General features: G+C 48.0%; 1 protein-coding gene across 3 annotated transcripts in view; it reads right to left on the bottom strand.

Annotated features, from left to right (window-relative positions):
• Positions 1-15186, bottom strand: part of CAPN8 (calpain 8) — a 90495-nt gene that overhangs the window by 29571 nt on the left and 45738 nt on the right. For 2 of the 3 annotated variants that reach the window (XM_053607645.1, XM_053607646.1), the window contains exons 8-10: positions 14868-14942; positions 13999-14159; positions 10578-10753 (exon numbers count right to left, since the gene is read on the bottom strand). In XM_053607645.1, the coding sequence (XP_053463620.1) occupies positions 10578-10753; positions 13999-14159; positions 14868-14942 (412 nt within the window). Of the gene's footprint in view, positions 1-2597; positions 2635-4221; positions 4434-6973; positions 6986-10577; positions 10754-13998; positions 14160-14867; positions 14943-15186 lie in introns of all 3 variants that reach the window. The other variant, XM_053607647.1, reaches the window with a different exon arrangement.

Below are 15186 nucleotides of genomic sequence, written 5' to 3'. Positions count from 1 at the left end.
GTTATATTGTTCATGTATTATAATATTGCCTACCAAAATCTAGTGGGTTATACATACATTCTGGACCTGAAGTAATTCTATTCTGAAAAAAAAAAAGAGTGAAATTGGATATCCAAAAAACAACAGCATATGGATATGGACATACACTGGTAGTATATACCAGGCACCCCGTCACCAGGGGGGATCATTGTACACAGGAGAATTGGGGGCTACTAGGAATAAGAAAGATGCATTTACATGATGGCAAACACAGGACTTCACCATTTGTTCATTAATTCAAGAAAGATTACTGAACACCTGTCACATATTGGAAACTGTTCTGCATCTGTGTCTGAATGCAGCAGTGATCAAGACATGGCTCTTGTTCTCAAGCAATTTATTCCAGTGGAATTATTTGTTGTAATAATACAATATATGTGAAAATTATTTGCAAATGGTATGTCAGCATGGCAAAAGCAGGGAGTTATTTTCTTATTATTAAATCACATCTTGACAGCATCTTTACAACCTTGATCAAAGTGAACACATCTAAATTCCAAGAATATGTTTATTCATCCTGTACTTTTCCCTCCCCCATTCCAAGACTTTGAATGTCTAACTATCCATGACTTGGAAATTTCTGCAGGGAGGAAAACAGAAGTTCTTAAAAGCAATGGTTCTTCCTGGCTCCTGTAAAGTCCTGAGTCTCCTGAGGGCATTATCTCCAAGTGAGCGTGTGCACACATGTGTGTCAGGGGAGGGAGGAGAGAGGGGTGTGTGTGTGTTTGTGTGTGTGCATGCCAAGGGAGGAAGGGGTGCCCTAAAGAGAAAAGACAGTGTTCCCCTGAGACAAGGAAGACCTTGGAAGTTCACAGAACCTTGGGATATGGGACCCTAATAGCATGGCTCCATAGCATGCCCTGAGGACCTCAGAAGGAAGGCTGGGGACCCCAGTTCACCGCAGATACTAAGCCCCAGGCCAATCCATGGCTTTTAGCCAGGAAGACACTTGTCAGCTGACTATAGGGTGACCAGTGTGGACCCATGAGCAGAAGAGACTTCTTATTGTTTGGGGGCTGTAGAAAACCCCAGTACTACAGGAGGTGAAGGTAGGAAGGTGACTAGGATTGAACTCCTGCCAACCTGGTGTAATGGGGGCTTAGAAACAGTTTTAAGTTGATTTAACAGGAAAGGGGTGGATGACAAAGAGAAAGAGATTATGTGATAATCGCATATGTTATGAGCAAAAGAAAGGATAATTCAGAGAAAAAGGTAGGGGGTGGTGAGAGGATATTCTTACCACCTGAACTGCAGACTCAGCTCCATACTCTACACTGGCAAACTGTGACTTTCTAATGTACCTGGGCCCAATAGTAAGAGACACCACTGTGAATGACAAGTCCTCTTGGGAACAGCAAGAGGCTGAGCTGGCACCTGCAACCGGGACAAGAGCAGCAGGATTCTGACCAGCTCACATCACCGAGAGCCACCTGCATGGAAAGAGCTCTCGTGCCAGATACCGCCAATGAATCAATGAATCAAGGCGGGAGGCACTGTGACCATTGGCTTAACTACTGAGCACCGAGTCCCAGGGGAACAGTCAAAGCCGTCAGAGCTAACTGGAGTAAGCAATGGCAGACGGTGCCAGTTGGATTAACTTACAACACAGACCCCAAGGGCAAGAGGAATCCTTATTTGGCAACTTCTCGCGCATCTACAGAAATATGAGCTTACAAATTTGATAACGTTAAATAATAGAGTGTGTCTTCCTCACCCCCTTTCAGCTATTGGTGGCAAACTCCACAGCTGGGGGGGTGCGGGGAAGGTGCTCCGTGTGGCACCTGCAGCCAGAGATACCTCAGTCCTTTTGGGTGGTTGGGTCAAAGGGGCAGAAACTGGGCCTGTGCCCCCCCCAGAGAGTTCCCTGGATCCAGTCCAACTGTCCACTATGTCTCCTGGACTGACCACAGACATAGTGTGGCCCTCACAGAGCAGCAATGCCTGGAGGCTGCCACAACACATGTCATCCAAGGGAAATGACAGTAAGTTGAAGGCCCAAGTGAAAGATAAAGGGAGTGAGGTGATGAACCCACACCTCAAACTCTGTGTGTTTCTTCCTCCAAAGACTGATCTGAACCCTCCTCCTTCCCAGCAGGCGCTCACTCCCGCACCCTTTGGGCTACACACACAGGCTTAGATCCATTTCTGGCACTCGCTTTCTTTCATCTTTTTCACGTGCTTCTGTCATTGGTCCTCCAATAGACTGGAGGTCACTCCAATAACAGGGGACCAGGTCTACTTCTTGCATTGACTTCGCTGTCCTGCACAGAATGGCTCAGGCACACAGTGGGTGCTGTCTCTCTGTGGGTCCTGCTCAGTGACTGTAGCAAATGCTGAGGCACCCCCAGGGCATAAAGAATGCATTATAAAGCCTGAGTTCCAATGCTGCTTCTATCTTCCCTTCATCAGGAAGAGCCAGAAAATGTTATGGCCCTAACTAATATATAATATATATAATATAACTAGTTCTTAATATATAAAGAACTCTGATGAATCAATAAGAAACTCCAAATGACTGCAGTACAAAAGTCATTATGGCATACTAAAAGATGGCATACCTCACATGGGTTTCCAGATACCACATCCCCAACTTTCCTGAAATACAAAGAAAGAAAGAAACCAAACTTGAATAGGTAAAAAGTATTACCAATGGCTAGGTTCTTTTAGGAAGATTTTGATTCCGCCGAGGGATTGGCTTCCCACTCAGAGTCCAGTTTCTACTAAAAACTACATAAACTGAGTATTTAACCAGGATCCCTTTCCTTGACCCCCTCAACCACTACCCTACCATGAATTTTTCATCAGAGACAAGAACTTCCTAATTCAATTGGCCCTTCCTGGATTCTAGAATGTTCACCCTGACAGATCACTCTTCTGGGGAATTCTTTCCCCACCTTACCCCAGTTACCACTCTTCCCCTCCCCTGAATGTAGCTAAGAGAATCACTGTTGAAGTGTTCCCTGGGGGATGAGCCAGAAGCTCACAACCCTTGCATGCACGCATGTGTGTGATGTGTGCTGTGATGTGTGTGTGGTGTGTATGTTGTGTATGTGTGCTCTATGTATACTTTAGGAGTGTGTGGTGTGTCCAGGTGGTATGTGATTGTGTGGTATGTGTGTGTGGTATATATATGTGATCGGTGCAGTATGTGATGTGTGTATGTGTGATGATGTGTGTGGTGTGGGATATGGTATGTGAGGGCTGTCCAAAGAGGATCCAGCCAATGTCATATGAAGAATAGAGACATACATGGCTAGATACTTTCTGGACAGCATATGTGTGGCGTGTATGGATGGTATGTGGCATGCATATAGTGTGTGTGGCCCCAGGTGTGTTTGAGTGTGTGTATGATGCATATGGGAGTGTGCATGGTGAATGCAGTGTGTGTGTGTATAGTAATATGTGGGATGTAGTAGGCGTTTGGTGTGTGTGTGCATGGTGAATGGTGTATACATGTATTGTGCATGTGTGATGCAGTGTTTGTGGTGTGTGTGTACAGCGTGATGTGTGTGCATGCACAGTGTGGGGGATGTATGTGGGATATGTAGACATGGTGTATGGTGTGTACATGTACTTTAGGTTTATGATGTAGTGTTTGTGATGTGTGTGTGGTTGGTGTATGTGTGTGCATGGTGTGTGGTATATACCTGTAGTGTACATGCGTGAAGTAGAGTATGTGGTGTACGTGTGTTTCGTCTGTGTTGTGTGTGGTATGTGGTGTGTGATGTGTGGTATGTGTGCATGTGTGGTGTATGGTATGTGCCTGTGTGTCATATGGTGAATGGAGTGTGTATGTGTGGCATCTGGTCTTTGTAGTGTGGGTGTGGTGTGTGTGTGTATAAGGAGAGGGGTGCTCTAATCTAGAGCATTCTCTAGCTTCATGTCATGCTCCATGATGAGGGTCCCCCAGTTTGCTACTGTGCCCTTTCTCTCTAGCCTTAGCCTTCTTTTTATTTTTAAAGAACCCTCCCCCACAACCCCCTGGAGCAAAGTGGAGGAGACAGGAGAAGGATACCAAGTGAAGGCCCTGTGGGACCTGTGGTGTCCTACAAATTTCTTCTAGGCACAGCGGCTGGGAGCCAGTTGGTCCCACAACAGCGCCCTGCACCCAGGCTGGGCATTTCCCTCTGAGGCCACCCAGATGACCACCACCCCCCACCCCCAAGGGGCCTGGAGACGCACGGAGCCTGGGCCTTCTTCTCTGAGAACACTCTCAGGCAGAACTCGCCATCTCTGAAAGGCTCAAAAGTGGACGGCACCACCAGGTACTCCCCGGGGGGCAGCCGAGCCCGGCCAGAGACCTCCCTCAGGTTGACGTAGGTGCTGGTGCGGGCTGAGGGCTGGTGGCCCAGAAAGAAATCCCGGCCCAGGTGTTCATCCGGGTGACCCTGTAGCTGTACAAAGCAACAGACATGGTCAATTTCTCATTTAATCCTGGAAGATGAAAGCCAAAGGTTTTATTGTGCCGACTTAGGGACGGTTGATTTTTACCACTTCACCGAGGGTCAGGACGTCTTGGATTCATTCTGCCATGGGCTCACTGTGTGTGCCAGTCCTCAAGTGCCAGGTCTTGTTTGAGACATTGACCTTGTCTATGCAAACTTGCCCTCTGGGCCTCCCCAGTTAAAGGAAGGGTTGAGCAGCAGGGTCTCCAGCAGAGTCTCTTTGAATATTTTCCCTCTTGAGTCTGACACTCTTTTATTCTGCAGCTGTCCCTGGTCCCAGCATAGGCCTGAAACCCTGATCCTCAAGCCAAAGCTGCCAGAAGGGCCTACTCACCTTTGACTGTCTGGAAAAACTGCTCTGCAAGGTGACCAGCAGGGTGGTTAGGCTAGGAGCCAAGGAGGTAGACAGAGGGGGCAGCAGCCAGGCCTGGTCTGGGTTCCCCTCAGCCCCCTTGGGGCCTTGGCCTATTCACTAGGAGGGAAGGAGGCAGGAGGCTGTTGGTACATGGCACAGGCTAATTAGTGACTATAGTGTGCTTCCAAAACACAGGTGCCAATGTGGCCATTGCTGTAATTAAGCCAGCCCATAGCACTGTCTTCACAATCAATCTTCATCAAGATGTCTGTGACACAGGCCAGGAGCTGATAAGCTGCAAAGGATGTGACTTCTGTGTGACCCAGAGCTGAAATGCCTACCCCACAGTGAACAGCATCCATTCATGGTCACCAGACCTTCCCTGGATCACAGGTCTGCTGCATCAGGGAGGAAGCAATGCCTCCTGTCCCTACTGCCCTGCCAGGACTCCACACAGAGGCTCTAGGGTGACCCAGGACCCACTGACACAGCTACTGGGGCAGCCACAGTGCTTGGGATTCCCTGTAAAAATGCTTCCACTCTGGGCTCGGCACCCGTAGCTCAGCAGTTAGGGCACCAGCCACATACACCGAAGCAGGCAGGTTTGAACCCAGCCCGGCCTGCCAAATAACAATGACAACTACAACCAAAAAGGATAGCCGGGTGTTGTAGCAGGTGCCTGTAGTCCCAGCTACCTGGGAGGCTGAGGCAAGAGAATCACTTAAGCCCAAGAGTGTGAGGTTGCTGTGAGCTGTGACATAATGGCACTCTACCGAGGGTGGAATAGTGAGAGTCTGTCTCAAAAAAAAAAAAAAAAAAATGCTTCTGCTCTGGGCAAGACAATGTTTGGGCATGGACAGCAAGCCATGGCCCCAGCCAAATTGTCCTAAGTTAAAGATCATTCTTGCCATCCCTGCTGACAGTAAGGGGAGGAGACCAGGTACCAGCAGGAGAAGGTACTCAGGAGAGTTGAAGGGGTAAGCTCACTCTAATTTGGGTTGGGCCAAGAAAGGGGCAAATGGAATTCCAACAAGAATCCAGAGAACACATTACAGAAACCCTGTCTGGGAGACCAGAATGGAAATTGGAGGTCACTGAGGCAAGAGCTGGGTACCCTCTGCCCCGGCACAGGCAGGAGCCACAAGATCCCTCATGCTCACATCTTCCCTTGACGTGACCCAGCTCCAAGTGACAGGATGGAGGTTGAGCAGGTTTAACTGAGGGTGGGTCTCCACCCATGGGTGGAGGATCAGCAGGAGAACTGAAGGATAACTGCTAGAAATGCACATTGTCAGGCTCCCCCCCAACCTACAGAACCAGAATCTTGGGGATATTAAATAGACCATGCTTTAACAAGCCTTCTGGGGGTTCTGAAGCATGTCCATGTTTGACAACTGTTGATCTGAAGGCCTGTGGACACCCGCTGAGCCCAGGATCCATGGTAACACACTGAGGGTGCTGTGAGGTGCTGCTGGAAGAAGCATCGTGTGTGCATGTGGTCACTCATACAAATGGGACGTTTCTGATGGGAACCACCAAAAACTACACATAGCTTGTTTTTAATTAATTTCTAATAATAAGAAGAGTTTGCCCTAAATCATCCACACTGCATTGTCTGTTGCCTCTGTAATCAGTAACATGCATCTGTGAGCCAAGCGCAGGGCAGATCAGCAGGCTGCAGCCTTGGGACCAGGCACGAGCCTATGAATTTGGGCCTTGTTGGCACATGCTCCAGGGCTGGCCAAGCTTGAGAATCTGGGACAGTTGGGGCAAAGCTGCAGCAGGGCAGATGTACCTCTATGTAATTCGTGCAGTGGACTCCAGCTGGGGGAAGCCCAGCTAGAATGCTGGCTCTTAACCTTGGCTGCATTTTGAAATCACCCTGTTCAGAACACCAAGCACACAGGGAACAAAGGTTACCACTGTTCCCACCATGGGGGCCTGACAGATGGGACTTGAGATGGTCTTCACCAACTCTCAGAGCTACTGTGTGATCTGGTTCAGGACCAGATTGTGTGAGAGTCTGTGGGAGAACCGGCTTCCATCACAGGAGGCAGGTGACTTTGGGTGCCCATCCCCCAAGCAGCCAAGCTGTTTCTCACCAGAGGAAGGTGTCTCTGTCATACTCACATACCTCCTCAGGAACCTAGAGAGCAGAAGGAAAAAGCAGGTCACTTGAGAGCTCCAAGGCCCTCCCAACATCCTGAAGACAAACTGTAATCCTGGGCCACTAGGGAGGAAGTTCACTCTAGAATGAGAAACTGGTCAGCATTTCTGAAACTGGAAAGTCATTGATGAATTTCAAGGCCATGTGCAGACTATTGAGCTCTAGAAATCTAAGGGGGGGTGCTCTACTTTTTTACTTTACCCTCTAGTTCAGTGGTTCTCAACCTTCCTAATGCTTCAGCCCTTTAATACAGTTCCTGTGGATCGCGACCCACAGGTTGAGAACCGCTGCTAGTTATACAATCTTCCGGAATCACAAATTCTTCAGGAGGAATAACCTTAGGATTTAAATGAGAGCTAGCATCTTCCTACAGAATTTCAGGCCTGGCCTCTTAAATCAAGGGAACAGGGGCTCTCACTCAGCCTGAGCCATAATTTATCCTGCCCTTGGCTGTGATGAGTGGCCCAGGAACAGGCACATGGCCCAAGCTGAGTTCATCAGTGACTTTCCTAGGATTTTTGAATCAGAACTAAGAGAAGGGGCCCCTTTCTTAATGTTAGTAGTATTAGGGAAGAAATCTAGACTACCACAATGGCATCGGCACTAAAGAGGAGACATGGAGAGAAAGTCCCATTAGCATCCAAGACCTTGTCCCAAGCACCCCTTTCCTTCCCTTGTTTTGGTTGCAGAAGCTGGTGAATTCTTTTTTCAGTAGCCTAGCTTGAGTCAGGCTCTATTATTTGCAACTGAAGTGTTGACTCAGGAGGTCAGAGCTTTCAGACCCAGGTGGGGACCCTCCCATGCCCAGAGCTTCTGGGTCAGGCTCAAGAAGGTGATTCTGATCCTCAGTTTGTCCTTGGCCCTCCTTTGCCCCTGCCCCACATGGGCTCTTTTGATGAGAGGAGTAGGACAGGTATTATTTGTGGCTTCCGTCTGGACCAACAGCCTACAACCCTGAGAAACAGAAATATTAGGGAAAACTTGGATCAGCTAGCAGCCTCGCTGCTGCAACCGCCATTCATCATTGGCAGCCAGGGAAAGTCCAGGTTGATGGTGACTCCTCTAATTTTGAGTGTGAAACCAAAATCCCCCACACAGAGGCCCTGGCCCTGGGAAAGCAGAGGCTTCACAGGTATCTTCATCTCGGCCACAGGCCTGACAGCCTTTACCCGCCTCAGCAGGGCCTTTCCTAGCTGCGTCGGCTGCCCTTTCATTAATGACTCAGCCACCGCTGCCTTCAATATGCTCTGATTCCACCCTGCCAAGAGTCACTGGACAGGAACTGAGCCAGGTGGCACCAGTCTAGAGCAGCATAACCACTGCCTACTGATAGATAGAAGGGACAGTCATCTGTGAAGTGCAGGATCCTGAACACAAATGACAGGCTGGACTGGAGGGAGCCTGTTGTCACCGCAGGAAGATAAAGGGGAGAGAGAGGAGACTAGACAAGGAGGGCTCCTTAGTCTCCAGGGGATCCTGGCTGCTGCTTAATTGGTGGCAGGTTTTCATCCTCAAATCAGACTCCAATTTCAGATAAACAGTCAAAGCAGGAGGAGGGAGATACAGGGGTAGGAGTGTGGGATCCCTACAACCAGATACTCCCCACAACACTCTATATGCCCTTAACCCAACTTTAAAACTGCTTCTGTTCACAGATGACATGCTCGAAATTATATTCCTCTGGCCATAAGAAGAAGGACCACAAGCCAGGCATGGTGGACCTCACCTGTAGTCTCAGATACTTGGGAGGCTGAGGTGGGAGGATCACTTGAGCCCAGGAGTTCAGCATCAGCCTGGGCAACATAGTAAGACCCCCCCCTTCTCAAAAAAAAATAAGAAGAAGAAGAAGAAGGTCCAATGGATCACATACACTAGAATATTTTACAATATAAATAACTATAACTTGACGATTAAAAAACCGATGTTTTTCTATATTATTTATGAGAGCATACAATGCCACACAAAGCTATTTCAGTCCCTTTGGAAGACTGCTTTGCTGATCTGGCTATCTCAGGTAGGCCCAAAGGTGACTGTGGTCCCCATGTAGCCTACCTTGCAACCATGCCCACCTGCTATCTGCTCTGCAAAACCATCACTTATTTTTGAACTATCAAGAAGTGCCCTTCTGGCTAGAATGTTCTCTCTTCTCCACCTTTGAAATCTAGCTCGTCTTATGAAGTCCTGATCAAAAGTCTCCCCCTCTGTGAAGTTGAGGAGACCCCTGCCTATAGTTGTGATCCCCATCATAGCAGGTCTGCCCTGCCCTGCCCTGCCATTGCTCAAACACGTGTCTGATTCCTGCTCCAGACTATAAGCACCCAGAGGACAGTGACCACATGATATTCCTCTGTGTCTTGTGCCCAGCTTGATTCAACACAGCACATAGTAGACACTCGTTAAAATTCATTGACTCCATATGTACACAATCACCTTCTCTGGTTGTTATCTCTGTAGGCAAAGAGTCTGGTTTTATGCTACTTTCATTCTGGGTAAGGATGAAAAAACTAAGCTGAAGTAGAATTGGAACATATTCATTTGCAATTCTTTTCTTCCCACCATCAAGTAGCAAATATTTTCCAACTGCTGTTCTTCCAACATAAAATAAACACACACACACACACCAGAAACTCTAAAGTCATAAGTTCCAGAATATGAGAAAGAGAGGGGTGGGCATGAGGTGTATGAGCTTGCCAGTTGTACTTTTCCTTACTGCTTTCTTATTACAATACTTCTTTTTCATACCTTAATTTATACTGAGATTTTGGGCCTCCAACCAGCTCTTGTTCTTTCTGATTAGAACTATTCCTTTCCCAAGACATTCATTTTTAACAAAATCATATAAAAATACCCACCATGAATCCCTTTGGAATTTATTATAAGGAATCTTTTCCTGTATAAAAAAAAAAAAAAGATTCCAATTTGTTCCTAGCTAGACTTGTCAAGACCCAAAAGTCTTGCTTTAACATATCTGTGAGGCTGTTAAACCCGTGTAGGGTGGTTCCCAGGGTAAAGCAGCACCCAGGGACTGCAACCTTGGACAACAGCCAGCACGTATCCAGCCCCAGACACCAGAACAGAAAATGGCCACATAGCTTCCATCACCCCAGCCCATGCCCTGCGTGTTCCAACAAGTGCCTCAGGCCACCCAGGGTAGAAGGAAGGGCAAATTGTCTTTGACTCCTATACCCAGCCTCCTTCCCAAACTCAAGGATGTCTCTTCTGCTCCCCACATCACCCCAAGTGCCTCATGCTTCATGTTCTTAGTTCCTGTCCCCTGAAAAGGTAACACATGAAAAAGAATCTAATGAGCACAAATACTCTGAGTCCTCGATGATGGGAAAAGTTTAATGAACTACACATCTCAATGTTAACACCAGAAGGTTAAGCCATAGGAATGAATCTCTAAGTATGGAAGTCAGAGTTCAGTAAGGCCACTGGGAGAGGAATTTAGGGAGCAAAGACAACACTTGACTAGCAACAATGAAGCAATAGGAAAGATATGCTATAGTCACTGGGCAAAATACTCAGCAAGACAAGTATGCAAACAAGGATGAACCCAGCTCGGCGGTACCTGGTAGACAGCGTAGCCAATGCTTAGCATGCCCTGGCCTATCCTCTTCTGTCGCCTATGATTTTTCTGCATCAGACCCAGCAGGACCGTACAGCAGGGTTCACCATCGCCCTCCTCCTGGTCTTCATCCACCTCATCCAAATGGATTTTGAACTGGGGATTGGTCCAATAAGTGGCTGGAAGTCACCCAGGTGATGGTGGTTCCCCATATGGGGGCGTTGAGAAGGCAGGGAGAAAAAGAATGAAAGGGAAGAACTTGGTCATCCCAATGGAAGCACAACTCTGTCCAGACTATGCCTCGGAAGTGTTCTCTACAAGAAAGCCAAGCATTTCCCTCTACCTCCGTACCCCACCCACACACAAGCAGCCACATCCTGTAGCATTTGGAAAATTTGCGCTTGTCCATTTTATCAGCCAGGAGCCCACAGGGCTTGACTAGAAATACTCAGGATTCCATAATCCCAGGACCACAGGGAGCTACCACCTCCAAGTCTTCCTAAGGAAATAGTTTGCATCCCTTGTGTTCAGCTCCTGACCTAACTCCTGGAGAACAGGGGATCTCTAGGTAAAACGCTTGTCCCTGGGACAGATGAGGACAAAGTCCCAGAAGAGACTAGCTTCCAGGGAGGCCTCTACCCAGTCAGATAGGAGATAACCGCTCTCACTCTGTGACTGGCACATGTTCTCTCTCCAAGGACAGTTTCAGGGAATGACCGGAGGCTGTTGTCCCAGGTTGCAGCACCCAGAGACTAAGAGCTAATCTTCCATCCATCACCCCAGGGAGCTCACATAATGGCTTCAGTGTCCCTGCCCATCGGTGAGCCACACACCCTTCAAGAGGGAGTCAGTTAGTAATGCAGGAGGAATCACAATGGGCAATTAAGAAGCTTTCCCACCACACTAACTATGGCTATTTTAAAAGACTCTATTTCTTGGCAGTGCCTGTGGCTCAAAGAAGTAGGGTGCTGGCCCCATATGCCAGAGGTGGCAGGTTCAAACCCAGCCCTGGCCAAAAACTGCAAAAACAAAATAAAAGACTCCATTTCAGGATGGTGCCTGTGCCTCAATGGAATAGGGCGCTGGCCCCATATGCCAGAGGTGGTGGGTTCAAATCCAGCCCTGGCCAAAAACTGCAAAAAAAAAATTATAAAAGACTCCATTTCAAAGATGACTTTTAAAAAATCTCTCAATCTCTTGACTACTCAACACAAAGCACAAAGGGGTCAGAGGGCTCATCCAAGGGTGCACAGAAATTCTATCATGGAGTTTAGCAGCAAAACATAATTGAAGAAGATGGGCCTGACAGGTGTTTCCATGCTTGGACCTCAGCAATTTTAATAATGATGTACCCTGGGGGAAGAAAGGTGTGGGAAGGGATGGGGGAGTTCCTACATCCTTTAGAGAAGGGCTATGACTTAATAAATCATTCATAGGTGACCAAGAGCCATTGATTATTATATTTTCTTAACAATATGATAATGTATTCAATTTCACTTTCCTGGGATCTCCATTTGCAGATTTTTTTAAGGCACAAGTATATATAGATTTGAAAGCCAAATATCTATATATTCCAAAGGAGACAGAGAAGAGTCTATGATCCTCTATACTGACATCATTACCAAAGAGCTAGAATGATCCGTCTCTTCCTGACAGCTAGTTGGCGGCACAGATGGGTCTGTGATTTGGTGCCAACAGACACCTTGGGTACCGGTACATTTCTGAACTCCCAAAATGATCCATGCAAATCTCCTACACATTCTGTAAGAGCTTGCTAATGCTGAGCATATTTTAATTTCTCCCAAATGCAACATTACTGCAATCCCTACATTTTCTGTTTACTCCTTAACAGTACTGGAGGAAGAGAATGGGCCATAAAAATAATGCATCCCATTTGTAGAATACTACACAGTTTACAAAGTGCTTCCCCATACACTCTGTGTTACAGCACTTCCAGCGACCCAGTGAGGTTGGAAGGTAGAAATGATGACCTCATTTTAAGGATTTGAAAACTGAAGCTCAGGCTTGGCACCCGTACTCAGTGGTTAGCACGCCAGCCACATACACAGAGGCTGGTGGGTTCAAACCCGGCCAGGCCCTGCTAAACAACAATGACAACTGCAACAACAACAACAAAAACAGCCGGGCATTGTGGCAAGCGTCTGTAGTCCTACCTACTTGGAGGCTGAGGCAGGAGAATCACTTAAGCCCAAGATGAGCTGTGACACCACGGTACTCTACCGAGGGTGACACAGTTAGACTCTGTCTCAAAAAAAAAAAAAAAAGAAACAAAGAAAGAAAGAAAACTGAAGTTCAAAAAAGGTTAATGCCCCTCACAAAAGCTCACAAAAGCTAAGCTAGCAACAGGAGCAGGACGTGGAAATCCCTCCTTCCTCTCTGCTCACCACTCTGGTCACAGCCGCCAGGACTAGAAGCTTTGGGCTGGAAGCGGGTAAAAAAGGAGAGACCTTGTCAAGAGCCCAGCAGTGTACCCAGGTGACGTTTTATTACAATGCTGCTTCCACTCAGTGAAGAGCGTCTTGAGGAGAGTGAGTGGCCCTGCCCCATGGCTTACAGTCTAAGTCAATCAACATATTATCAGCAAACCGAGCAGGGAGGTGGAAAGCGGAGAGGGTGGGTTTTGCTTTTCTTCATTTCTCCTTAGAGATGTGGGGTCGATTTTTGGAGTTTCTTCATCAGGCTCTGACTCAGCCGATTCAGCCTAGGAGGAGCCTATACATGTACGCATTAGTGATCTTTTGTGAACTGCAGAAGGCATCCCACCTTTCAGAAGATGAGGACCCAGGGTTAGTGAGAGGCAACATTTTGCACCAGACTATCCCCATGAGGGACTGAGTCACAGTGACTCCTGTGGGAGAGGGGAGCAGCCAGTCTCATGCCCTGCACCTGTGTGTGGCCATCCCTGGTGCACACTGTCTACACCCCTCCACCTCTGACTCAGGCACAAACACGAAGGAAAACGGCCGCCCTGATGGATGCAGTCTATTGCAACAGCAGCTGTTGTCCCATGTTCCTCTAGCACACCATGAGCCACAGCATCCCAGAGCTCAGCAGATGGTGTCAGCCTGCCAGGTTAGGTGGGGATGGCAGAAGCCCAACAGAAGAACAGGAGGTCTTAGCGTAGGGTGCCAAGGTCAGGTCAGTAAAAAGAAGTACATCCTTCGAGGACAGGGGAAGGTAGGTGAAGCAGGGACAGTGTGAACACACAGAAACTGAGATTGGGTCTCAGGGTGAGCAGCCACAGAGCCACTGCCAGTCCTTGTGCCCTGGCCCCATGCTTTGGACAGAAGTCAGGCCTCCAGAGAGTGCCCAAGAGCTAAAGATCCAAGTCCAAATTCCAGAAACTAACATATATAGTCACCCAGCTCCGAGAATACAAGTCAGAAGGAGCCCTTCACCCTACCTGGGTAGTTCTGGCAGCCCCCAGCACTGGAGCCCCGGGTCCAGCGGCCGTTGAACAGAAGCAGGTTCCATTTGTGCACCTCCTCGCTGCTCAGAGAGTCTGGGGACAGGTTACAGATCTCCAGGCGAGAAAACTGCTTTAAGAAATCTGAAAATGACATCCTGAGGGCACAGGAACCAGAAGGCTCTCAGTGAATAGAGGTGGGTTGGCTGAAAAGGTGATTAAAGCCATGCCTACTGGCCTGGGAGAGATCACTGGAGGCAGCCCTGGAGCTGTGGCTGGCTTCCCCTTCCTGCCACCCCCTGATGCAGACGTGCAGAGCCTGCTCTCTACATGTCTTGCAATTGTCAGCTTCTGCGTTCTTGTATGGAACCTCCTCACTTATCTTACCAACCCCAGGAAGTCATCTGAACAAGCTTCTGCCTCTAGGCTGAGTTAAGCCGAGGCCCACAAGAGGTTTCTCTTTATTTAATTCTCAGTGATGTCTAGCTAAGTTGTACCAAATTCAAGGGGTATCCTTATTATCTTCGGGAGTTCACTAGTGAGAAAGTTATCCTGTATCTGTGGTAAGCTAAATCTTCACTTATAGAGATGGAGCAGCACTCTCAGTTCACTGGAAAGATACAGAAACTGAGAAAGACAGGCTGGTAACTAAGCCACATTGGGGGCCCAGATATCTTGGTTTCAGCACTTTCGACATAGCAGTATAGTGGTAGAATTGTGCTAGGACAAAAGGGGGAGAAGAGTGAATGCTCCGTAGCCAGGAACTATGTCCATTCCTGAGAAGACCTACAACTGGCTGTGCCCCCATCAGAACTGGAAATGGACCCATAACCAAGGGGACAGATCTCCAGCAGAAACTCTCTCACCAGAACTCTCCGTCCTCAGCCTTCTTATCCAGCTCTTCCTTCTGCCTGGGATCTATATCATTCCACTCTGGTGCACTGCGGGGAAGCGGGAGGGTACAAAATAGAGATGGTAGTTCCTGAGGGGTCCTGCTGAGGCACAAGACATTTATTACAGCTAAACTTCTCCTAAGGGATCAGCACTGGACCACCAATAACATCTGGGTGGAAGATGAACAGTGTGGGAGAGGGCGCCGACTAGGAAGGGGATGCAGGCTGGGGACATGGGCTCCATAGGCACTAACGGAGCAGGGAAATTATAACCTGGCTCTATTTTTCACTC

This window comes from Nycticebus coucang, chromosome 10, assembly GCF_027406575.1.
Source record: "Nycticebus coucang isolate mNycCou1 chromosome 10, mNycCou1.pri, whole genome shotgun sequence".
Taxonomy (NCBI): domain Eukaryota; kingdom Metazoa; phylum Chordata; class Mammalia; order Primates; family Lorisidae; genus Nycticebus; species Nycticebus coucang.
This window is presented reverse-complemented; position numbering and strand designations above follow the sequence as displayed.